Below are 26,318 nucleotides of genomic sequence, written 5' to 3'. Positions count from 1 at the left end.
AAGGAAGGGAGGAAAGAAGGGAGGAAGGAAAGAAGGAAGGAAGGAAGGGAGGAAAGAAGGAAGGGAAAAAAGAAGGAAAGAAGGGAGAAAAGAATGAAGGAAGGAAGGAAGGAAGGAAGGAAGGAAGGAAGGAAGGAAGGAAGGAAGGAAGGAAGGGAGAAAAGAAGGAAGGAAGGAAGGAAGGAAGGAAGGAAGGGAGGGAGGAAGTAAGGAAGGGAGAAAAGAAGGAAGGAAGGAAAGAAGGAAGGAAGGGAGAAAAGAAGGAAGGAAGGAAGGGAGGGAGGAAGGAAGGAAGGGAGAAAAGAAGGAAGGAAGGGAGAAAAGAAGGAAGGAGGGGAGGGAGGAAAGAAGGGAGGAAGGAAGGAAGGAAGGAAGGAAGGAAGGGGGGAAGGGAGAAAAGAAGGAAGGAAGGGAGAAAAGAAGGAAGGAAGGAAGGAAGGAAAGAAGGAAGGAAGGAAGGAAGGAAGGAAGGAAGGAAGGAAGGAAGGAAGGAAGGAAGGAAGGAAGGAAGGAAGGAAGGAAGGAAGGAAAGAAGGAAGGAAGGGAGAAAAGAAGGAAGGAAGGAAGGAAGGAAGGAAGGGAGGGAGGGAAGGAAGGAAGGGAAAAAAGAAGGAAGGAAGAAAGGGTGGAAGGAAGGAAGGGAGGAAAGAAGGAAGGAAGGAAGGAAGGAAGGAAGGAAGGAAGGGGGGAAGGGAGAAAAGAAGGAAGGAAGGGAGAAAAGAAGGAAGGAAGGAAGGAAGGAAAGAAGGGAGGAAGGAAGGAAGGAAGGAAGGAAGGAAGGGAGAAAAGAAGGAAGGAAGGAAGGGAGGGAGGAAGGAAGGAAGGAAAGAAGGAAGGAAGGAAGGAAGGAAGGAAGGAAGGAAGGAAGGAAGGAAGGAAGGAGGAAGGAAGGAAAGAAGGAAGGAAGGGAGAAAAGAAGGAAGGAAGGAAGGGAGGGAGGAAGGAAGGAAGGGAAAAAGAAGGAAGGAAGAAAGGGTGGAAGGAAGGAAGGGAGGAAGAAGGAAGGAAGGAAGGAAGGAAGGAAGGAAGGAAGGGGGGAAGGGAGAAAAGAAGGAAGGAAGGGAGAAAAGAAGGAAGGAAGGAAGGAAGGAAAGAAGGGAGGAAGGAAGGAAGGAAGGAAGGAAGGAAGGAAGGAAGGAAGGAAGGAAGGAAGGAAGGAAGGAAGGAAAGAATGTACAAGGGGAGAAAAGAAAGAAAGGAAGGGAGAAAGAGGAAGGAAAGAAGGGAGGAAGGAAGGAAGGAAGGAAGGAAGGGAAAAAGAATGAAGGAAGGAAGGGAGGAAACAAGGAAAGAATGTACAAGGGGAGAAAAGATGAAGGGAGAAGGAAGGAGAGAGCAGGAGGAAAGAAGGAACAGGAGAATCAGGTCATTTTGACCCAAAGACGGTACAAGGGTTAAACTAAATATGCACCTAATCCTCCGACTGAGACGTGATGTTTCTTTCTGCTTCCTCTCTGCATCGTACGACGGCCATGAGTCCGTCTGAGTTACCGGTTACAGCGTTTGCCGAGGTTTGGAGCCGCGGCGTCTCTTGGCAACCAGTTCATCAGTTAATGATGAGCCGAGCTGAACGAATGTGCCGGGAGTCTGAATCCAGGCCGGCGTTGTTTCCAAGCCGTCCAAGCGTTTGCTCGCTGACATGGACCGGTGTTGTTGGGGCAGCCGCAGGCTAAATTAACTTAAATCCAGACAAATTTTATTCTCACAGGGCTCTCAGTTTTTTGTAAGGCATGTTTTGATGCATGTTTATATTTACTGACAGATCTTTAATCCACAAAAAGAAAGTGGGACTCTTGGAAATCAGTATCAGCCCAACCTCTGTGTCGCTACTGCATGTGCTCGTTTAGCTGGAGTATGTGTGCTTGGGTTTGTGGGTGTTGAAGCTGAAAAACCGGGTCAGGAGAGGGCAAAGCCATGACGACCACGCGAGATTCACAAAATCACACTTAATTATTAGGGCCCAAGCATTTACAGTGCGAAGGCCCTTTTGTATCCATAGGAATTTTTCTTCTTTCTTCTTTTTTCTTTATTTTTCCGACGAAAGGAAGGCCTTTTTGCCCCCCTAAACGTGCCCCAAAAGTCACCAAATTTTGCACCAAGCCAGGCCTGGTGAAAAATTTGATATTTAATGGTTTGCATTAATGGGCGTGGCCTAATGGCTCAACAGCGCCCCCTAGAAAACTTTGTGCCTCAAGCCCCACAATACGGTTTGACGTACATCCACAAAAATCACTACAAACCTGTATCATGTCTCAACTTAAAGAAAAGTCTCTTGGCGCCATGGCCGAAACCCAACAGGAAGTCGGCCATTTTGAATTAATCGTGTAATTTCGGCGCAATTTATGCCATTCTTTCGGCAGTTAATGCGGCCCGAACCGTAACGTGCACCCAGGTGTGTTATACATCAAAATGTTCGTCTCCATCCTGCGACGATGCGCATTACTTTTCTCAGTCAAAAACGTTACCGTGGCGACGATAGACGCCAAAAAGTGCGCCCACCCTTCATCTGGTTGGTCCAGACAGAAAAAAATTTGCGGCTCCAGCCCCACAATACGGTTTGACGTACATGCACGAAGATCGGTACACACCTGTATCATGTTGCAACTTAAAGAAAAGTCTCTTGGCACCATGGCCGAAACCGAACAGGAAGTCGGCCATTTTGAATTAATCATGTAATTTTGGCGCAATTTATGCCATTTCTTCAGCCGCTTCTTCGCCCGAACCGAAACTTGCACCCAGGTGTGTTATACATCAAAATGTGCGTCTCCATCCTGCGACGACGCACATTACTTTTCTCAGTCAAAAGCGTTACCATGGCGACGATAGATGCCAAAAAGCGCGCCTCCCCTTCATCTTATTGGTCCATATTTGATAGTTCCTACTTTCTGCCATAACTGTTGAATGGTTTGACATAAAGACTCGTGGGTGGAGTCATCGGACTCGGTTTTGACTCCTTGACCATAATTGGTGCAAATTAGCCCCGCCCCTTCATCTGATTGGTCGATATCTGATAGTTCCTACTTTCTGCCATAACTTTTGAATGGTTTGACATAGAGAGTCGTGGGTGGTTTCATCCACGAAATGTCCAGACCTGAAGAATCTACATCAAGTCATACAAGCTTCCACTGCAGCCTGAACGTGCACAAGGGTGGAGGACCGTTCATCGCTGCTTGCACCTTTAATTCTGTGTGTGTGTCTGCGAAATTCACAAAGCAATTAAAAAGAGAAGAGCGAGAGAGAGTTGAAAGAGGTGGGTGTCAGGAAAGAGTTGACACTGAATCCCAAACATCACCAGAACAACAGCAGCTGTCGTGTTTTCTCCTCCGGAGGGTTTTCCCCCAGAAGAAAGTGATTTATCTGCACCTTTTTGCTCGTAACATTGTCGGTGACAGAGCTAATGTGGGCCGTAACCGATCACACAGAACCAGGCAGGAAGCAGGAGCTGTAACCCAAATCTGCCAGCGACCCGTCCCACATGAACACGATGGAAATAGCACCGTTCTAGGTCACGCTTTAATAATTGCAGAACTAACTTCACAGCAGCGAAGCGTACGCGTGTGCGAGCCAAGTTTCCTGGAGCAGCCTCTTTGTTTTGCATCTTTTCATCCGTCTCTTCATTAAATTTATTAGATCAGAAAAACTTCCAACAAACAAACCTGGTTTAAAACATAGACTGTCATCCTGTCGGCATGGTAACCAGTTCGTGACCTCGAGCATCATGGGCACACCAGGTAGGTGCATGGATGTCCCCGATCCAGGGAGGTATCCAGGGCTTCGTCTACCTGCCAATCAGGTGGCAGCAGGATGCGCACACACACACACACACCCACAAAGCCTGACGTGACTGCTCTGTGTTCCTGCAGTGGACTCGGACGGCAGGAAGCTGAAGGGAGGAATCCAGCGCAGCACGGAGACGGGTCTGGCCGTGGAGATGCCGAGCCGCACCGTCCGCCAGGCCAGCCACGAGTCCATCGAGGACAGCATGAACAGCTACGGCTCCGAGGGGAAGTGAGTAGCCGGCCCGGCCGGACGCCTGCACCGCACAAACGCAGCAGCGGCACAAACGCTGCACTGCAAAAACTCTTCTTAACAAGAATATTTGTCTTATTTCTAGTTACAATGTCTCATTTTTAGTTAAAAACTATCTCATTACACTTAAAACAAGACTCATCACTGGAAAAAAACAACAATTTTCACCTGTTTCAAGTAGATTTTCACTTGAAATAAGTAGAAAAATCTGCCAGTGGAACAAGATTTTTTTGCTTGTAATGAGAAGATAAATCTTGTTCCAATGGCAGATTTTTCTACTTATTTCAAGTGAAAATTTACTTGAAACCTCATAATTAAACGTATTCAGCAGCAGGAAACCGGGTCTTCTTCACAACGCTGCTCCATGTCACTGAGGTTTGCAGATATTTGCTTGTTTAAGGCGTTTAAGGCGTTTAAGGAGTTTACACTGCAAAAACTCAAAATCTTAACAACAATATTTGTCTTATTTCTAGTTAAAATGTCTCATTTTTAGTCAAAACTATCTCATTACACTTAAAACAAGACTCATCACTGGAAAAAACAACAATTTTCACCTGTTTCAAGTAGATTTACACTTAAAATAAGTAGAAAATGCTGTGAAGGAAACAGTGGATGTGACGCTCGTATGGAACTGTGGCGTGCAGTAAAGCGAGTTAAGCCAGAAAACGTTTAGAGTTTAAAGTCATACTCGACTTTTTAAGATGTCTTGATCTTCTTTGGTACCAGTTTTGATTCCAGCATTTAAACCTCTTTACGTGATCGGCACTAAAAGATCAATCCCATCAGGGTTCATTTTAATCAAACTACTACTACTTTAAAAGCACAATGCTATACACTGCAAAAACTCCAAATCTTAACAAGAATATTTGTCTTATTTCCAGTTGAAATGTCTCATTTTTAGTCAAAAACTTTCTCATTACACTTAAAACAAGACTCATCACTGGAAAAACAACAATTTTCACCTGTTTCAAGTAGATTTTCACTTAAAATAAGTAGAAAAATCTGCCAGTGGAACGAGATTTTTTTGCTTGTAATAAGAAGATAAATTTTGTCCCACTGGCAGATTTTTCTACTTATTTCAAGTGAAAATTTACTTGAAACAGGTGAAAATTGTCAAATAACAAGTTATTTTTCTGGTAATGACTCAGTGTTTTCGTGACATTAGTGATCAAGTTTTGCTCCTGAATGTTCATCTACATCAGGCTTCCCTGCACAATATTTACTTATATGCTATAATTGAAAGAAAATCTTTAATTACTGTGGGTCTCAGGTGATAATATCCTCAGACAAACAACATCACATAACTTCTTTCATCATGCCCCTGTGTCTTTAACGAGAACAAAGCCAAAAAGAAGATAAATATACACAAGGGCAACACTGATACAGTCATTAGTAGATTCAGAACAACCACCTGAGCAGCACTAACTTATTTCTGTTGTGACTTGACTCGTTCGTGGAGGTTTTGGGTGTTTTCTGAAAGTCCCACCGCAGCGTTTCAGTCGAGTTCTGGACGTCCAGCAGGTCGAACCTTTATGTCTTTATGGCTGAGCTGTTTTTTGCCGGTGATCGTCTTATTTCATTATCCAGCTCTGACTGAGCTTTAGTTGATGGTTAGATCTCACGTCTGACCCTGATACTCCCTGATACTACAGAGGAGTTCATGGTCCTGTGATTCAGTGGGTACGAGATGGTTTTTGTATTTTTATAGGCATTGCATGCCCTGATCTTGGGGTACATTTTTGCTGCTTATTTTTTTGCTATTATATATATATATATATATATATATATACATACATACATACATACATACATACATACATACGTACACATATATATACATATATATATATATATATATATATATATATGTACGTATATGTATATATGCAGAGGTGTCAAAAGTACACACATTTGTTACTTAAGTAGAAGTATAGATACTGCAGTTTAAAAATACTCTGGTAAAAGTTGAAGTATCAACTTGACCTCTTTACTCAAGTAAAAGTAAAAAGTATGTGCTACAAAAACTACTTAAAGTATAAAAGTATAAAGTAACTTTTGAAAAAAAAAACAGCCAGCGGCCACTATATGAATTGAAAGCTCAATTTAAACACTGATTAGTTCTACAAGTGGCCCAAGACACAACACAATCATTAACCCATTACTGTCAAAGACAAAGTCACTCAAGGAGCATGTTCTTTCTCAAATTTTATTGTATTCAAAACCGGGCCCGGGTTGGAAAAACAACAACTAAGTTTCAACATTTTCTCTAGAGAGAGAGAGAGACAGCAGAGAGAGAGAGAGAGAGAGAGAGAGAGAGAGAGAGAGAGAGAGAGAGAGAGAGAGAGAGAGATTCTGCACAAACAGTAGTATGAGGTATTCACGTTCATCCCATCAAAAAATAAACTTAAAATTTTCCTGCCTGAAAAATTCAGCCCTGAACCCCATACCAGTCACAGCTGACAAGTCAAGACCAAAACTTAAATGAGAATGAGCTCTACATCACTACATACAAATCCCTTAAGGAGCTTGAGGCTCCTTTTAAGAAATGAGACTCTCTAGCGCCACCCTTCACCACGACGGCCGTTGGGGGTACTGCAGCCAACAGTGAAGCCGGCACGGGAGAACGGGGAGAACGTGCATGCAGCGTCATGTGACGTCACATCCACAGGACAGCGCAGGAAATTCGGGACCCGTTTTAATGTTTTAATGTTTATAAATTATAAACATTATTAAACCGAACCCAAGAGTAACGAGTAACGCTTGTTTTAGAAATGTAAGGAATAAAAAGTACAGATACTTGTGTGAAAATGTAATAAGTAGAAGTAAGAAGTAGGAAGAAAGATAAGTAATGGAGTAAAGTATAGATACCTAAAAAAATGCACTTAAGTACTTGTACTTCGTTACTTGACACCTCTGTATGTGTAGCAAGCTCGTTGCCACTGGGGTCGACCGACAGGACAGAGGACACAGGGTTTTAGTGCAGGAACTCTTTACTCTCTCACACCGCCACACGTGCACCAGCAGAACCTTCTCCCAGCAGCAGCCCCTCTCTCAGTGCAGCTGCTCCTCATGAAGGCAGGCAGGGTGGAGAGGTTGATGGGGCACACCTGTGCCCACTCTGCTGAGTGTCTGCTCCTCCACCCTGCCACAATATGTGTTATTCATTTTAATGCACATCTAAACACGCTCAAGGGAAAGATGAGGAGGCTCCAGAGGTGGTGATGGAAACAGCATCAGGTCCATCAGACCAAACCTGTTTCCATCAACTCCTCGTCCTCCTGATCCAAGTAACCCGGTCTAAACACACGGCAACCCAAACATCCTGATGTGACCAGAATGTGCCATTTAACGTAATGATTTTCTTAAAAACACCCCCTCTAACCAGGTCAAGCCTCGCAGGACGTTGTTTAGTAGGTGTGAAACCGTTTTCACTGTTTCATCTGCAGATGAAGCAGTTTGGGATTGAGAATACTGATTTATTTAGATATTGTCATGTGTGGTTGATTAGGACCAAACGCAGGAGCGACCAGGAGGCAGGAGTTACAAAAGATGGTGATTTATTAATCCAAAAACAAACCAAAAACTGCTGCTGAGCAGGGTTAACAAAAGACACAAGAGCTTACAAAAAACTGAAAGGACACGAGTAGGGAGGGAAACGGTTCGGACCAGCAGGTAAAGACCAGACCAGATATACACAGGGTTGACGGGACACAAATGCAAACAATCAGGGCATATGAGAACCAGGGAAGTCAAAACTGAAACACAAAGACACGAGTTTCAAAATAAAACAGGAACTGAAACCAAACTGTGACATATACAGGAAGTCGGCCATTTTGAATTAATCATGTAATTTTGGCGCAATTTATGCCATTTCTTCAGCCGCTTCTTCGCCCGAACCGTAACGTGCACCCAGGTGTGTTATACATCAAAATGTGCGTCTCCATCCTGCGACGATGCGCATTACTTTTCTCAGTCAAAAGCGTTACCGTGGCGACGATAGATGCCAAAAAGCGCGCCCACCCTTCATCTGATTGGTCCATATCTGATAGTTCCTACTTTCTGCCCTAACTTTTGAATGGTTTGACATAGAGAGTCGTGGGTGGTTTCATCCGCTAAATGTCCAGGCCTGAAGAATCTACATGCAAGTCATACAAGCTTCCACTGCAGCCTGAACGTGCACAAGGGTGCGAGGGCCCGTTCATCGCTGCTTGCAGCTTTAATTTTGGCTTGATATTGTTTAAGAAGATAGTAGCGTCTTGTCCATGTTCACCAACTCCTGTAATTCATTATTTTAAAAGGGAAAAAAGCCTTTAAAGCACTTGAGCATCGCTTCAAAACAGCTTAGTTTAATATGTGGCAGATCCGTCTGGGCCGAGGTCTGCGTGGCACCAGTTGGGCGGTGATACCGCGGGTGAGGCGGAGGTGAAGACGTGATTCATCAGTTTAGCAGCTCCTTCTCAGCCGCACCGCGGCCTCGGGTGGTGACGAATAATCAAATATATATTTTTGCAGAGAGTCTGCGGTCTTCCACAGCCCATGGGGGTCACAGACACCAGGAAGTCAAACGTAAATAATTTAGAAACGATTATTCTTAGATTCATGCCATTTGTCAGACATGAATACATTCCAGGGGGGAGATATTAACATTTGATTGTAAACTGTGAAAACCCGTGTCCTCGAGGGCAACGATCAGCATGAGAGCGCTTCTTTTTTTTTTAGACAATACATTTTTTGTTTTGTTAAATACCTGACATGTTTCTGCGATTCTTTTCGCCTTCTTTTTTTTTTCTATTGAGCATTTTAGAGATTTAGAACATACAGACATTCAGCCAAACATTTATACACAAAAACTTGTGCAATACAGTATACAATATAAAATTATATATATGTATAAATGAATACAATAAAAATATCTATAAAATTAATTTAGCTTAATCAAGCAAGACAGAAAAAAAGGTCTCTATAATTATGACAATGTGTGTTCACTCTTTTGGTTTGACATAAGTTTAAGGGAGTCTATATATAAATTAAAATAACCAAGGAAAGCATTGAAATTTGGGAGTGATTTTGGGAATTTTGCTCTGTGTATAAATTCCTTTCGCCTTCATCAGTCACAAGATGGAGTGTGTGACGTCATTTATCAGCTGATGTTAAAAATGTCTTGTCGGACAAAAACAGTTAGAAAATTAAATTGTAAATCCATGGACAAAATGAACTTTATTAAATCATCATCAATCAATATTCATCAACACGTGAGTAAAAACCACAAGTATGAAAGTGTTGGAGTCCCTAAATCAACATCACATAAATTCATAATCAAGGAAAGACACAGAGACTGTTAGAATGATTTTTAAGGCTTTCTGCAGAAAGGTGGAGAGGAGAGCAGAGGAGTGCAGGACCCGCAGGCCCTCACAGAGGACTCCCAAGCTCTTCTCTCAAAATCTTCTTGCAGCATCACTCGCTATTCTATACTTTTAAAGTCCTCCCGGACCTTAAAACCGGTCCCAGACCGAGTGAGATGTTGGCTTTTGCACTAGCCCCTGGCAATAGTGTCTTTTAAAAGTCGCTGACTTTAAAAATGGTCCCAGGCCTCGGCCAACACCTTTTTTCGCTAACCCCAGGTTAGTATACACAGAATTCCACTCGTTTTTACACAAAAATACTTCAATACCCTAAGTATTTGTAAGAAGAGGTCTCTCACCAGTCTCTCAGTGCGTTTCCTGGCTCGGGGACCTGTCACTGGACTTCTGGACCAGCGCAGGATCAACTTGGCCCCGTTCCTGAAATCGGAACGGCTGTCAACAGTTTTAGATGGCATGTTGGATCCTACGCCGCTCCAACGTCACAGCTTGAGGTCCCGGGTTTCGGCACCAAATGTTGGAGTCCCTAAATCAACATCACATAAATTCATAATCAAGGAAAGACACAGAGACTGAGAGCAGAGGAGTGCAGGACCCGCAGGCCCTCACAGAGAACTCCCAAGCTCTTCTCTAAAAATCTACTTGCAGCATCACCTTTTTATTGAGAATTTGTGACAGGAACATGACCATTTTAAGACAGCCAATAGTAGACAGTTGAATGGACAATGGGAGGAAACAGACGGAGGAACAGACATCGAGGTTAAAATGTCACACATGTGACATTTCAGTTAAAGATTAACTAATCTGTGGTATGCAGAAACAAACAGACATCTTTAGCTCAAAGTCTTTAAAAGCAACGGGTCACATAGGTCAAATGCCTTCCTGACTAAAAACAGGAACTTCATGGGGGTCTTTAACAGATGGTCCAACTGACAATGGTTCAGCTGTTCCCAGGACAGTCGACTCCCCTGACAGAAATCACGAATGGCTGCCCTGTCATCTGTTAACATGTAATAGTTTCATGAGGACTAACTAGTTCAGAAGTTTGATTAACTTCACAGAAAGATTGCACCCAAAAACCGATGTTTGAAAGTTCCGTTGAACCCCTACAATTATATATTTAAATATTAAAACAAGTGTCCTTTTACTAATACAAAGTTTAAAAAAATAAGCCAGTGATTTCAATGTTGATACAAGGCAAGTACAAACTATGCTTTTTCCATTGAAGTGAATGAAAGAGACGAATGTTTGGTCCAACCAGATATTCTGACCCGGATGTAGCAACGGATGATCATGTTTCTGATTGGTCAGTCAGGGACCAATCAGAAGGCTGACTAAGGGTGAATTCCTCTCAGATGCAGGATGCCTTTGTGATTCATCCGTTATCAGCGTGTTTTATTTGCTTCATTAAAGGGATTCCAAATGATTTCAAACTCAGAGCACTTTTTCCTGTAAATACCTCTGAAAAATAAAAGAATGAGCAGCTTGTTTTGAGCTCCAGGTTTGTTTTATTGGCACTGGATGGATCGGGAGGAGCCACACGTGGGCTTTGTTGATATGTTGTTTACGTCTCCACGGATCTGATTCCACCCAGAAGTTCCTCTCTACTTCCTACTTTAAAAGCTGCAGCGCTTGAATCTCGACTCGCGCTGACAGCATCTCGGCGACGGCACGGCTCACGTCATGGACGGCTCCTTTCATGTATCTAGACCGTACATGGTGAAAATAAAGACTGAAGACACGAGTAATTAAGTTCAGAGGCCAGTTCCTTAAATAAAAATAAAACTAGAATGAACACCTTCTTTAAAAATTTCAAACATGAGTGAAAAAGGTTTGAACTATGGAGGACCAAAACTGACTTAATTAACAATAAAAGCAGAAATATGTACGTAAATATATTGTTTTTCCTTTTCCTTATACATACATTCCTTGTTTTTACATTCCTCCACATCATCTTTTTACTTTACTTATGCATTTCTGCCTCATTAAGCAAACGAGGAGGGCGGGCCTTCGTGGTCCAGCTCCTCTCCTATTGGTCAATAAACAGGAAGGAGCAGAATCGGGCCAAAATGAAGACTATTGTGCAACCAGTTACACAAATAACAACCCAGTCTCACATAAAAACGTACCCTGCCTACATTGGTCCAAAGTGAAAAAACGTAGAGGGGTTACAATATTAGCCCTTGAAATGTATAACTGTTACATTTTTCTGCCTATTCGTTTTGCGTCCAAGTCACGTGACTTAAGATTCTGGCCGTGACACCAACAAACACGGTGGACATTTTTCATTTTTGAGTGAAAAAAATCTATATTTTGAGTTAGTTTCTGCATAGAAATGCGTTTTGATTACATTTCTAGCAATATATAAATGTACATAATCTCTTGCTTGCTCGTGGTTGCAACGTTTTTTTCAGATCTCGTCAGAGTAATGTAAAACTGGAACGTTTTAATAACGGGAAATCGTTACATTTTTGGTTGCTGGACAGTGCTGTGAAGGAAAATCAATATTTTGAGTTAGTTTCTGCATAGAAATGCGTTTTGATTACATTTCTAGCAATACATATTTTACTTTCATAATATTCACTCAGTAAATGTACATAATCTCTTGCTTGCTCGTGGTTGCAACGTTTTTTCAGATCTCGTCAGAATAATGTAAAACTGGAACGTTTTAATAACGTGAAATCGTTACATTTTTGGTTGCTGGACAGTGCTGTGAAAAATATCAATATTTTGAGTTAGTTTCTGCATAGAAATGCGTTTTGATTACATTTCTAGCAATACATATATACAGGGTGCGATTTGTGAAAAAACCAGAGGGGGGGGTAATTTTGGGAAACATTTTTTTTCAGAAAAATTACCACACAACAGCGGTCCAACAGTATAGGCTATATGAAAACTTGTTTCTCAAGTCCGTGTTCGCGGCGACACACACCGTACGGCCGTAGGCTCTGCGTCGATTTAACGCGGGACCATAATTCAGGCTTTACTTCCAAGACGGAACGAGAGTCTTTCGTTTGGAGTGACAGAGAAGTGGAGTTACTTTTAAGTGTGACTTTAGAATATTAAACAGGTAAAATACAAGAAAATATTGATGGTGGCCAAACTAATTGTAAACACAGGTCGCACAAATGACGCTGGTGACGTTTCTGTTGCATAATGTGACGTTCTGAAGCCTAAATCACTGTATCCTTGTTAATTACACAACATTAGTGGGTTAATTTCCTGCACAATTTTCATGTTTTTCCCTTCGATTCTGAGAAAGAAAGAGTTGTTTTATCACTGTAGGCAATACACTACCCATAATCCGGGGGCGTCAGCAGCATTTCGTGTCTATTTTTGAACAGTTCACTAACGCTTTGAGCTAGGAAGCTGAAATTCTAGACTCTGTATCAGGAGGTGACTTTCATCCACTGTGCAGATTTTCAAATCTGTGTGACCTTCGGAAGTGTCAAAGGTCACCGCGTCTGTTGCTTTTCGGCCTGCGAAGGCTATTTCGTGTCTTTTTTTGCATAGTTCACTAACGCTTTGAGCTAAGAGGCTGAAATTCTAGACTCTGTATCAGGAGGTGACTCTCATCCACTGTGCCGAGGTCCAGACCCGTGCGACCTTCGGAAGTGCCAAAGGTCACCGTGTGTGGTGCCTTTTTCAGGCCTTTTTTGTGTGTTTTTTGAATAATTCACTAACGCTTTGAGCTGGGAGGCTGATTTTTCACTATGTTGCAATGCAGAAGGCCCTTTGCTAGGATCTTTTGGTCCCGTGGCTGTACGACTTCCACAGAGCTAGTTGGCATTGCAGAGGGTTCACAGAGTTGAGACTTGGCAAGCCCAATCTAGGCCCCATATGGAGGCCACAGGTCAAGTTTTACTTGGTTTGGTCAAATATTGTGGCAACGGTGTCCGTTCGAATGTTGGAAAAGGTGACGTTTCAAAGCCCCGCCCATCGAAAAGTACAGGTCCGATCTGCACCAAACTAACTGTCTGATCAGGGGATGCCCCCAAACAACATATCAAAAATTCAGATTTCTATGACTTCTGCAACAGTGTTTCCTCCAAAACCTTCTGGCTGGTTAGGAGGGTGTAGAAACCTCTAGCTCAGAGCCTCCTGACTAATGGAACAGGGCCTATTTTGTGTCTTTTTTTTGCATAGTTCACTAACGCCTTTAGCTAGGAGTCTGAATTTTTTATATGGTTTTTTCACAAATCGCACCCTGTATATATGTATTGCTAGAAATGTAATCAAAACGCATTTCTATGCAGAAACTAACTCAAAATATTGATTTTTTTTCACAGCACTGTCCAGCAACCAAAAATGTAACAATTTCACGTTATTAAAACGTTCCAGTTTTACATTATTCTGACGAGATCTGAAAAAATGTTGCAACCACGAGCAAGAAAGAGATTATGTACATTTACTGAGTGAATATTATGAAAGTAAAATATGTATTGCTAGAAATGTAATCAAAACGCATTTCTATGCAGAAACTAACTCAAAATATTGATTTTTTTTCACAGCACTGTCCAGCAACCAAAAATGTAACGATTTCACGTTATTAAAACGTTCCAGTTTTACATTATTCTGACGAGATCTGAAAAAAAACGTTGCAACCACGAGCAAGCAAGAGATTATGTACATTTACTGAGTGAATATTATGAAAGTAAATATGTATGTCTAGAAATGTAATCAAAACGCATTTCTATGCAGAAACTAACTCAAAATATTGATTTTCCTTCACAGCACTGTCCAGCAACCAAAAATGTAACGATTTCACGTTATTAAAACGTTCCAGTTTTACATTATTCTGACGAGATCTGAAAAAAACGTTGCAACCACGAGCAAGCAAGAGATTATGTACATTTATATATTGCTAGAAATGTAATCAAAACGCATTTCTATGCAGAAACTAACTCAAAATATAGATTTTTTTCACTCAAAAATGAAAAATGTCCACCGTGTTTGTTGGCGTCACGGCCAGAATCTTAAAAGTCACGTGACTTGGACGCAAAACGAATAGGCAGAAAAATGTAACAGTTATACATTTCAAGGGCTAGAAAAATGTAACAGTTATACATTTCAAGGGCTAATATTGTAACCCCTCTACGTTTTTGCACTTTGGACCAATGTAGGCAGGGTACGTTTTTATGTGAGACTGGGTTGCAAATAAACATACACCCTCCTCACACTGGTTGAAGTGAATACTAATGCTGCTCTCATTACCTTGTGGTTTACACTGGAGAGTGAATATTGTCTAATGGGTGAGTTTCTAACATGATCTATGCATGTTATCTGGTGTAGGCAGAGCTGGTAGAGTAGCCAAATATTGTACTCAAGTAAAAGTACTGTTACTTCAGAATAATATGACTCAAGTAGAAGTAAAAAGTAGTCATCCAAATAATTACTTGAGTAAAAGTAAAAAAGTACTTGGTGAAAAATCTACTCAAGTACTGAGTAACTGTTGAGTAACGTCTGATTTATTTTTTTAACACAACCATTCAAACAGACAAAAGTACAAAATAATCATCTTCAGGCAAATTAAATCAATAAAATAATTAAATAAATTAAAATTAATAAAAAAATAAAAAATAGCTTAAATTAAAATAATCTTAAAGTAAATTCAAGTACTTTAATAAATAATAAAATAAATAAAATAATAACAGAATAAAAAAATTAATTAAGCACAAGTAGCACAACATTTCAAGCCTTTCTGCTTTTCTTTTTTAACCAGGCAGAACTAGAACAAACCCATGAACTCATAGAAACTCTGTGTGTGTTTGAGTCTGTGTAAATGTGACAAAACATGCAAAAACTAACATTTTCCCCAAAGAATCACCCAGTGATGTCATGAGATTGACACGTACGCGGATAAAAGGGATAAAAGAAAAGTAACAGCTCAACGTAGCCTAATGTAGCGGAGTAAGAGGAACAGTTTCTTCTTCACAAATCTACTCAAGTAAAAGTAAAAGGTATAGTGATTCAAAACTACTCCTAAAAGTACAAAATTTCCCAAAACATACTCAAGTAAATGTAACGGAGTAAATGTAACTCGTTACTACCAACTCTGGGTGTCGGAGGGGTCAAAGGGACTTTAGAAACAAACAAAGAATTATAACTATAAATCTGGACATAATTGTTGGTAGTTTTAGTCTTTAGGTTGCACAATAGTCTTAATTTTGGCCCCGATTCTGCTTCTTCCTGTTTATTTACCAATAGTACAGGAGCTAGACCACTATGGCCCGCCCTCCTCATTTGCATAATGAGTCAGAAATGGATGCATTTCTGACTAGAAATAAAAGCAATAAACTATGCCAGACTGTACAGTTCAACAGCCACACTTTAAAGTTTGACATTTCCCACTTCCACATACTACCGTGAACGCATTTCAGTATCGTTTGCGATGGCGTAAGCTCCGCCAGGACAAGCCGCGGGCCCCAGCACTGGCTGTTGAACTGTACAGTGTGGCATAGTTTATTGCTTTTATACTGCGATTGGTGCCAAATACGGTCTAAAACAGCTTTTTGAACAGAAATGTGTCACTAATATCAGTTTTTTCCACTGCCAATCACGTGAATATGGTGTATATAGTGTTGAATCAAACTTCTACTGATAACTTCTGCAACCTACGTTTCCTGAAGGCAACATGACTGAGGAACGTCCCCCGCCTTCTCTGTTCTGCTGTCACTCATGATGCCACGCCCCTCTCAGTTGATGCCACGCCCCCTCAGTTGAGGCCACGCCCCTCTCAGTTGATGCCACGCCCCCTCAGTTGAGGCCACGCCCCTCTCAGTTGATGCCACGCCCCGTCAGTTGAGGCCACGCCCCTCTCAGTTGAGGCCACGCTCCCTACGCCAGATCAGGGCCAAAAGTCTGATACTGAAAAAAAAAATTGAAACTGTAAAAAAATAAGTTCATGATCAAAACTTGATTTTCAGGTTCAAATTTTATTTTCAAATTAGCAAAACTCTTGGCCTTGATTTGGCTCTATATATATATATATATAGGTTCTCCTTTATTTATTGTTAATGAAGTCAGTTTTGGTCCTCCATATTAGACTAACACGTTGTTTGCAGCAACAGATCAGATTCAGACCTAAATCAAATGTCCCAAAGGTCAGAAAAACTGGCTCACAATCTTTTTACTCACTTTTCACCACCAGCATCCGAAGCTTGTGAAAGATGAGTGTTTGTCTGACTCAGCGGCTGGACGGTGCCCATGTCTCCCATATATGCTTATTCATATTTATCACATCCCCATGTGAGATGTGTGGCTGTTTGACAACTTTAAATCAACTCAATGTGGTTCTATATCAAAAAAATCTAGATGAGATCGCTAAGAAAATCCCCAACATTTATTCAGTGGATCATCAGCAGTTGTTGCTTTGCAGGAACTGCAGTTTAACGGCCCCTCCATCACCCGGAAGGACACGTAAATCTACATAAATGATAATGGCGTGACTCCTGGCTGTGAGTGGCCGTGCATCAGGAGAGGATCATGGGCGTAGTATTCCTCCCGTCTCATCTGCTTACAGCGTGCGTTCTACAGCGTACGTCATCTCTGTGAAACAGCAGCGTAATCCCCAGATAGCTGCACACACTAACATAATAATCTATACTCAGGATTTTATCACCCAGTAATACCCGGCCCACTAATGTTGCACGAGCAGCGTCATTAGAGGTAGAGTAATATATTATACTTATAAGTTACTTATAAGCACGTTCATTATGAAGATTTATACACAAGTAAGTAACATAAATAAGACTTATCAGAGCCTGAAAAGCCATTTGATGCCTGATTACAGCGACACAGACGTTTAATCCACCTGCTTATTGTAAATTACTTTGTCTTGGAGGAGGAAAAATGGGCGGAGCTTCTTTCCATCCCTTATGTCATTTCATCAATGAATGTGGTTTTACTGCTATTTCAACATTTAGAGTCATCACCAGAAAAATGTGACAATTTTCACCTGTTTCAGGTAAATTTTCACTTGAAATAAGTAGAAAAATCTGCCAGTGGAACAAGATTTATCTTGTCATTACAAGCAAAAAAATCTTGTTCCACTGGCAGATTTTTCTACTTATTTCAAGTGAAAATCTACTTGAAACAGATGAAAATTGTTGTTTTTTTTCCAGTGATGAGTCTTGTTTTAAGTGTAATGAGATTTCTTTACTAAAATGATACATTTTAACTAGAAATAAGACAAATATTCTTGTTAAGATTTTGAGTTTTTGCAGTGATCCATGTTACTTATCCTGTGAAGGACAGAGTCATATTGATAAGTTCAGAAAAGTGTTTTTTATTGTTGTGTTTTGATGTATTTGATGTAAGCCCAGTGGATATTTAAAGCTTACAGAAGGCTGCATTTAACTGCTGCTATGTCATTCCTGCAGTATTTCTGCAGCTGTTTTGGTCACTGCTATTATTTGTAATATATTATATTATTTGTAATCAGCACAAATTATCTGTCCCCATATGATCAAATCCACCATCCCCCCTGATTTCTTTTTACAACTGGAGTACTGTGTACTGGACCGACAGGGAGCAGGGAAAGACCAGATATACACAGGGGGTAACGAGACACAGGTGTGAACAATCAGGGCAGATGGAAAACAGGCGGGGCAGAACAGAAAACACAAACTGGGGGAAATGTCAAACCCTGACAAACAGTAACATAAATGACACAAAACCAATGAACTAAAAACTCGACGAAACAACTGTGTTGAGAAATGCTGCACATTTACGCGTTACAGCAACAACTCTGGCCATTTTACAACAACTTTGTTGATGTGATGACGTGGCTGTTCCCGCGGAGCTGACCTGTGGAAGATATGTGCAGAAAACAAGTGACAAATCTGTACTGTTGCACACTTTAAAAAAGGACATCATAACTGCAGAAATGCATCACTGCTCGGTATCCTCAATGAGAGAAACAAAAACACTGTTTTGTCTCTTTATTAACAGTTAAAAAATAAGATCTGTGCTTCACCATGTCAGCTGCAATATTTAAAAGTGTTATAATTGATCTCCAGTCTGAAATACACTGTAGCTTCTTTTAAAGTGACAAGAGAAGAAGGAAAGAAAGAAGGAAGGAAGGGAGAAAAGAAGGATGGAAGGATGGGAGGAAGGGAAGGGAGAAAAGAAGGAAGGAAGGAAGGAAGGGAAAAACAAGGAAGGAAGGAAGGAAGGAAGGAAGGAAGGAAGGAAGGAAGGAAGGAAGGAAGGAAGGAAGGAAGGAAGGAAGGAAGGAAGGAAGGAAGGAAGGAAGGAAGGAAGGAAGGAAGGAAGGGAGAAAACAAGGAAAGAAGGAAGGAAGGAATGAATGAAGGGAGAAAAGAGGAAGGGAAGAAGGAAGGAAGGAATGAATGAAGGGAGAAAAGAGGAAGGGAAGAAGGAAGGAAGGAAGGAAGGAAGGAAGGAAGGAAGGAAGGAAGGAAGGAAGGAAGGAAGGAAGGAAGGAAGGAAGGAAGGAAGGAAGGAAGGAAGGAAGGAAGGAAGGAAGGAAGGAGAGAGCAGGAGGAAAGAAGGAACAGGAGAATAAGGTAATTTTGACCCAAAGACAGTACAAGGGTTAAGTAGTATTTTTAAAAACATTCCACCATTAAGGTCTTGTATCTTGTCTGATTTAAGGCCCTTGCAAGTTTCTTCTGTGGCGTTTTACAGATACATTAAAACATCATCACATAGCAGGAAGAATTGAAACAAAAAGAAAGAAAGAAGCAGTCCTTAAAAGGAAGAAACTGGGGGCTCACGTCTGCAGGAATCTGATAAGAGAACAGTTTTACATTAATGCATTGTTATGTCACGCTCACTTGCTGTTGGGCTCAGATTAACGACGGCAGAGCTTTAGAGGAAGTGTGTGGTCGGCCGGCCACTCAACAAACACACACGTATACTCACAGTTATAGTAGCTGGCCGTCTGCCACCAAAGCACTCCGGTCCGATTCTGTTGAATGCAAACACAAAACAAGGACGCGTGAGGTCGGCTCAGCTGAGGCTACGGTTTACTTTCAGGGAACCTTTGAAATAAGTTGAAAACCGGGTTATAAACGTCTTTAGCAGTGGCGGCTGGTGATAAAAAATTTTGGGGGGGCGCACTGGCGAGTGGGGATTACAACACAACTATAAACTCTACTTGAACATACATTTATTTATGTTATTTTTTATTACATATTACTACATATACATATAAATATACTACTGATACATGTAGCATATTTTACATAAACATATTTTAAATTTTTCAAGTAACAAAATTGTGGGGACACCAGCAGCGCTCCTGTTATTTTGTTTTTTAACAAAATAACATATTTGAACCATTTTTCAGATCTTTTCAGTTATAATATAGAGATATTGACGGATATTGTCTGAAAAATGGTTCAAATATGTTATTTGGTTATTTAAAAAATTTTAAATTTGTTTTGTTGATGAGAAAATATGTTTCTCTATTTTTCTTATTTTGTGAGGGGGGATATATATATATATTATATATATATATATATACATATATATATATTCCTCGCTGGCGGTGGGTTGCCTCCCTCCTACTTCTCCCCTCTGTGGGGTTGCCGGTGGCCTGGGTTCTGGGTTCTACCTGGTCGGCCCCCGGGTCTCACGGGTGGCGGGGTTGCTCCCCCCCTCCCCCACTATAGATACACTTCAGGTGGAGCTTTGATAGGATTATTACACACGCACGCACACACACACACACATATATGTATGTATTCATTCATGCACACAAACGCACACATAGCTACACACACACACACACACCTAGCCACACATACATATACACGTGTACACGCACACATACAGCCACTTAAATCATATTCATATACACAAACACACAAATACATACACACATACACAAACAAATAGCCACACACACACACACACACACACACACACACACACACACACACACACACACACACACACACACACACACACACACACACACACACACACACGATCATATACACGCACACACACGCACATAGACATATACACTGGCTTGTTCACCTGCATGCTTGCTCTGTAGTTTTTGGGGTTAGGTAGCGGTAGCGGTAGCTTAGCTCAGACTGCGATCAGATCTCAAGATTTAGGTCGATTGCTGCTCGTGTTTTGGTCGGCTCCGTGTCGGTTTCGTGTTTCGTTTGTGGTTTTTGTTGCAGATTTCCAGTGCTTGACGTGAGGCCTCCGTGTGTTCCTGCGTCCTGGATTGGCAGTGGATGCAGATTGGATGAAGAATGACAGAAAACACGCTGATTGGCCACTTTGAGTAACCAATTAGAGACCAGCATGAAGTCACATGGAAGAAAAGTTTAAGAACATGCAATACACACTCATTTGGCCGGCGCCCCTCGCCATTGAAACCTATGTATTTCAGTCTGCACAAAAAACAACTGAATAAACCCAGTATGGGATGGGAAGGCTGGAAAAATTAAAAGTCAGACACATTTTAGTGCAAAGATGTGATAATTACTTTTTATTACGTAATGTATGTGTACTGTGTTTTTTTCCCCTGTAATTTTAATGGGGGCGGCGCCCTAGCGCCCCCTATTGACAAGCCGCCACTGGTCTGTAGTCTCTTCTTTTCTTGTTAAAGACTCTTGGCTCTGCTTGTGTTTAACCACTTGTCCACTTGTCCACTTTTCCTGCTTCCCCTCAGCCTCAACTACAGCGGGATGTGTCTGGCCTCCGACGCCCAGTTCAGCGACTTCCTGGACGGGATGGGACCGGCCCAGTTCGTCGGGCGACAGACGCTCGCAACGACATCCATGGGTGAGAGAGGACTTTCCTTTCTGTTAAAGCTTCTCCCACGGGGTACCGGGAAGACGACAAGCTCTTCATGTCACTGTGCATCTCCTGACCGGGACCATTTATCGCCAAGGAAGCTACAAACTACATTTGTGCATCTTTTTAAGTAACACAGGCAGAAAACTTTATTTCACAGTTCTCACCGGATGTACAAACTGGATTCAGTTGAAGTTGGGAAATTGCACTGAAAAAAATAAATCTAAGCGCATGTAAATATAACATATTTAAATCTGTGATGTTAACAATTAAAAATGAAGTTTGTTGCTTTACATGAATACATCTAGTTTTGAACTTAATCTGCATTTGTTCAAAAAACAAGACATTGTGCATTTTTTCCTTAACAAGCAGAATTTATGTAATCCAAGTAATCTTTTCATTTATACACAAACAACAAGCGATCTTGTTGTATTTACTTTTCCTTTAACAATTTTAATCTATTGGGCAGATTGACCAACGTTTAGATGAAACATGCTTTATTTGTTTAAGTAGAACAACCACAGTAAAAAATATCTTGCTTGATCTACTTTAGAAAAATTAAGGCGACTTTTTCGCATGATGTTTTTATGTAGATCAAGAAAAACTAGTCTTTGTATAAACTACTTAATTTTTAGTATGTACAAAATTCATTTGCAAGTAAAGTCAACTTAATTTTGATAAATAAATTAAACTTAACACAATTAAGTTGACTGTACTTGCAAAATGTATTATTTACATACATAAAATTAAGTAGCTTATACAAAGACTAGTCTTTCTTGATCTACATCATAATCTCATGCAAAAAGTTGACTTATTTTTTTTAAGTAGATAAAGCACAATATTTGTAACAGTGTGTGTAAAATGTAAATAAAAACAAAATACAATGATTTGACAATCCTTTTCAACCTATATTCAATTGAATACACTACAAAGACAACATATTTAATGCTCAAACTCATAAACTTTATTTTATTTTTCAAATAATAATTAACTTAGAATTTTATGGCTGCAACACGTGCAGTAGAAGTTGGGAAAGGGCATGTTTACCACTTCGTTACATCTCCTTTCCTTTTAATAACACTCAATAAACGTTTTGGAAGAGAGGAGACTAATTCTTTAATTTGTGGAATGTTCCAAATAGGTGTTTGTTGAGCTTTGCTCAGCTTTCTCAGTATTTTTTGCCACCGTTCCCAACTTCTACTGGACGTGTTGCAGCCATGACATTCTAAGTTAATTATTATTTGGCAAAAAAACAATTAAGTTTATCAGTTTGAACATTAAATATGTTGTCTGTGTAGTGTATTCAATTGAATATAGGTTGATTAGGATTTTCAAATTGTTGTATTTGGTTTTTAATTTACATTTTACACAATTTCCCAACTTCAACCGAATCCGGTTTGTAAGAAACATGCTGAGCGATTATCACCCGACTCCAGGATCTGATTGAGGCTATAAATGACAAGAATCTGGTAAAGATTGTGGAATTACGATGCACGAGAGCATATGTTTTATTTTGAAAAGCTGTGCCAACAGTTTTCCCTTTTCCTCTGCAACATTTCCTGCATCCGTTCCCATATCAGCCTGGAAGACTCTTCCTATCCTGAAGTGACGTTTTATTGGGCTTTTTGAGATTTTTTCTTGGTTATCCTGCTTGTTTTAGGGCCAATCCCAATACACCCCCTACTTTCTACCACTAGCCCTAAAAATGAGTAGGGCCCTTGTAATGTTCCCTAGGGATTGGGACACCACTTGCTACGTCACTGCGTGGTTTACGTTCGGGTACGTAAGCGACTGCGTAGTTACGTTTGCACATACGTCACACCATATCAGGAAGCCCAGAGATAAAAGCTGTTTTAATTTCAGCTGTAGCGCTGTTAATATGCCACTTTATTAAGTTTTAATATTTTTTCAGGCGTAAAAGTAACCGTTAAGATCCCCAACCTTGATCCAATGTTTTTGGGGGATATCTAGAGCAGCGCGTCACCGCGTAACCTACGCAGTAGGCTCTGCGTTGGTGTAACGCGGAACCATAAATCCGCCTTTATTCTGGCGAGATCTGAAAAAACGAGCAAGCGAGTGATTATGTACATTCACTGAGTGAATATTATGAAACTAAAATATATATTTCTCGCTAGAAATGTAATCAAAACACATTTTTATGCAGAAACTAACCCCAAAATATTGATTTTATTCACTAAAAAATAACAAATGTCCGCCATGTTTTTTCGTTTGATTCAGTCTGCAAATGATGACGTAAAGCATTCTGGGAAATTTTTCTGGCCCACGGTCGCGAAGTCAGCATCTGAAATCCCTCGCTGTGAAGGGCTAGTCAGATTCATACACACTAGCCCTCGTTATGTCCACTAGCCCTGGATGCAAAGAGGAATTGGGACACCACTACCCTCACGGGAATGCGCAAAATTTAGGGGTATTGCTGAAAAGTAGAACTAGGGGGGGATTGGGACTGGCCCTTAGTTTTGTCTCTTGTAATAGTGTTGCGTTTTTTTGCTCGTGTCCTTCCTGATGCGTTAGCTCTTGTTTGACTTCCTATGTCGATGTCTCTGTCCTGAATGTCAACACCTGTGTCTTGTTTTCCTATATCTGTATTTTCGTGTTTGGTACGAGTCGTGTAAAAGACGGCCGTAGTGGAAACCGTTTTGTTACGATTGTCTGTCTTTTCGTGCGTTTCTCTCGTTCCCCCTGAGTGTACGACCTTAGGAATGCACTCAGGATTTTATTCCCCCAAACTTTGGATGATAAAGTTTGAAAACGATTGGCCCGACCAGCAGATCTACGAGTTGGCAGACACTCACCATATGATGACACAGTGATAACTTAGTTTACTGTGTCTTTTATACATATGTCTGGATAACGTTTGAGGGTCAAAACTGGGACACATGCTGTATTTAGTTAAAAATTCCCTCAAACAGTCAGCAAGAACATCTCCGGATGAAAAATGTCTCCTGAAACTGAAAAGAAAAGGCTTATTGCACCATAAGCCGAACCAAACCATTTCATCTTGGCACAAATGCTCGCTGTAAATCACAGCTATATTTCACTAGGCTGTAATTCTCATTATCCACGGCGTTACCTCGTCTCCAGGTTGTAAATACTGCACATATTGTATGCAGACTGTCCCCCGCAGCAGAGATGGGCTGTAAGTGGGTCAGTTTCCTCGCTGGCAGCCAGACGGTGTCCTTGGACTGACAACAGTGAGGCTCCCTGGACCAGTTCCACTCCAAACAGGCTGCCCAGTCCGCCCTTACGTAACGTCACAGGACCCAGAATAGCTCGCAGTCGTCACAGCTCAGTCACTTTCAAAAGAAAGTGTTAAAACGTAAATAAAAACAGAATGCAATTCTCCAGAAACTGAGGTTTTATTCCTAATAGAACAGGGGTCGGCAAAACGCGGCTCCACCGCCGAGCGACGAACCATGGTCGTAGAGGAGGTGCGCCGACAGGAGGAAGCAACCAGACGATCCAAAGCCGTAGCACAAGCCAAGCAGGGCCGCTGGATGAGGTGGGAGGGCGTTGAGAAGAAGAAGCTCACATGGAGCGAACTCTGGGGCATGGAATCCAACCGGTTGAGCTTCATCGTTCGAGCAACATACGATGTGGTACCATCTCCCATAAACCTTCAACAATGGTTTGGAAAGGACCCAGCGTGCCCCCTGTGTACGACCCCAGCAACACTTAAGCACATTATGGTGGGCTGTAAAACCAGCCTCACTCAAGGCAGATATACACACGTGGACAAAATTGTTGGTGCCCCTCAGTTAAAGAAGGAAAAACCCACAATTCTCACTGAAATCACTTGAAACTTACAAAAGTAACAATAAATAAAAATTTATTGAAAATGAAATAATCAAAATCAGCCATTACTCTTGAATTGTTGATTAATATAATTATTTAAAAAAACAAACTAATGAAATAGGGCTGGACAAAAATGATGGTACCCATAACTTAATATTTTGTTGCACAACCTTTTGAGGCAATCAATGCAATTAAACGATTTCTGTATTTGTCAATGGTCAATGAGCGTTCTGCAGCTGTCAACAGGTATTTTGGCCCACTCCTCATGAGCAAACTGCTCCAGTTGTCTCAGGTTTGATGGGTGTCTTCTCCAAATGGCATGTTTCAGCTCCTTCCACAGATGTTCAATGGGATTCAGATCTGGGCTCATGGAAGGCCACTTTAGAATAGTCTTACCCTTTTCTCTCAGCCATTCTTGGGTGTTTTTAGCTGTGTGTTTTGGATCGTTGTCCTGTTGGAAGATCCATGACCTGCGACTGAGACCAAGCTTTCTGACACTAGGCAGCACATTTCTCTCCAGAATGCCTTGATAGTCTTCAGATTTCATTTTACCTTGCACACATTCAAGACACCCTGTGCCAGATGCAGCAAAGCAGCCCCAAAACATTACTGAGCCTCCTCCATGTTTCCAGTGTTCTTTTCTTCGTATGCTTGGTTTTTGAGTCTATGAACATAGAGTTGATGTGCCATAAAAAAGCAAGACTGGAATTTGTAAAAATGCATGTTGACAAGCCACAAAGCTTCTGGGAGAATGTCCTTTGGACAGATGAGACCAAACTGGAGCTTTGTAAGTTTCAAGTGATTTCAGTGAGAGTTGTGGATTTTTCCTTCTTTAACTGAGGGGTACCAACAATTTTGTCCACGTGTGTACATGAAGACACAACCAGGTCCTCAGATGTCTGGCTGATAAGCTCGAGTGCAAGAGGGTTTCCATCAATGCCCAGCCCACCAACAACCAGGATGTGCGGCAACACCCACCGTGGTTTGTTCGGGAGGGGGGAAAGCAGAGGGCAAGGGCTTCACACCCTGACCTGGGCCCACTGAATGCAGCCAGAGACTGGCAAATGCAGGCTGACCTGGATCGGAGGCTCATTTTCCCCCCGGAGATCGCAACATTCACCCTACGTCCAGACCTTGTCCTGTGGTCCAACACCTGCAAGCTCGTCTACATCATTGAGCTGACAGTTCCTTGGGAGGATGCCGTTGAAAAAGCGTATGAACGCAAGAAACTTCGCTACTCCAACCTAGCGGCTGAGGCAGAGGACAGGGGCTGGAAGGCGAGGGTGCGCCCGGTGGAGGTTGGTTGTTGGGGTTTTGTGGCCAGCTCGACAG

The 26,318-nt window shown here is 41.4% G+C and overlaps 1 protein-coding gene across 1 annotated transcript in view; it reads left to right on the top strand.

The window, feature by feature from the left end:
- rims4 (regulating synaptic membrane exocytosis 4) overlaps positions 1 to 26,318 on the top strand; it is a 93,561-nt gene that overhangs the window by 49,669 nt on the left and 17,574 nt on the right. The window contains exons 2-3 of the mRNA XM_061728368.1: positions 3,864 to 4,008; positions 21,049 to 21,161. Of these exons, the coding sequence (XP_061584352.1) occupies positions 3,864 to 4,008; positions 21,049 to 21,161 (258 nt within the window). The remainder of the gene's footprint in view (positions 1 to 3,863; positions 4,009 to 21,048; positions 21,162 to 26,318) is intronic.

This window comes from Cololabis saira, chromosome 8 (genome assembly GCF_033807715.1).
Source record: "Cololabis saira isolate AMF1-May2022 chromosome 8, fColSai1.1, whole genome shotgun sequence".
NCBI classification, from domain to species: Eukaryota; Metazoa; Chordata; class Actinopteri; order Beloniformes; family Belonidae; genus Cololabis; species Cololabis saira.
The sequence above is the reverse complement of the archived record's forward strand: the minus strand, read 5'-3'. Positions and strand labels throughout refer to the sequence as shown.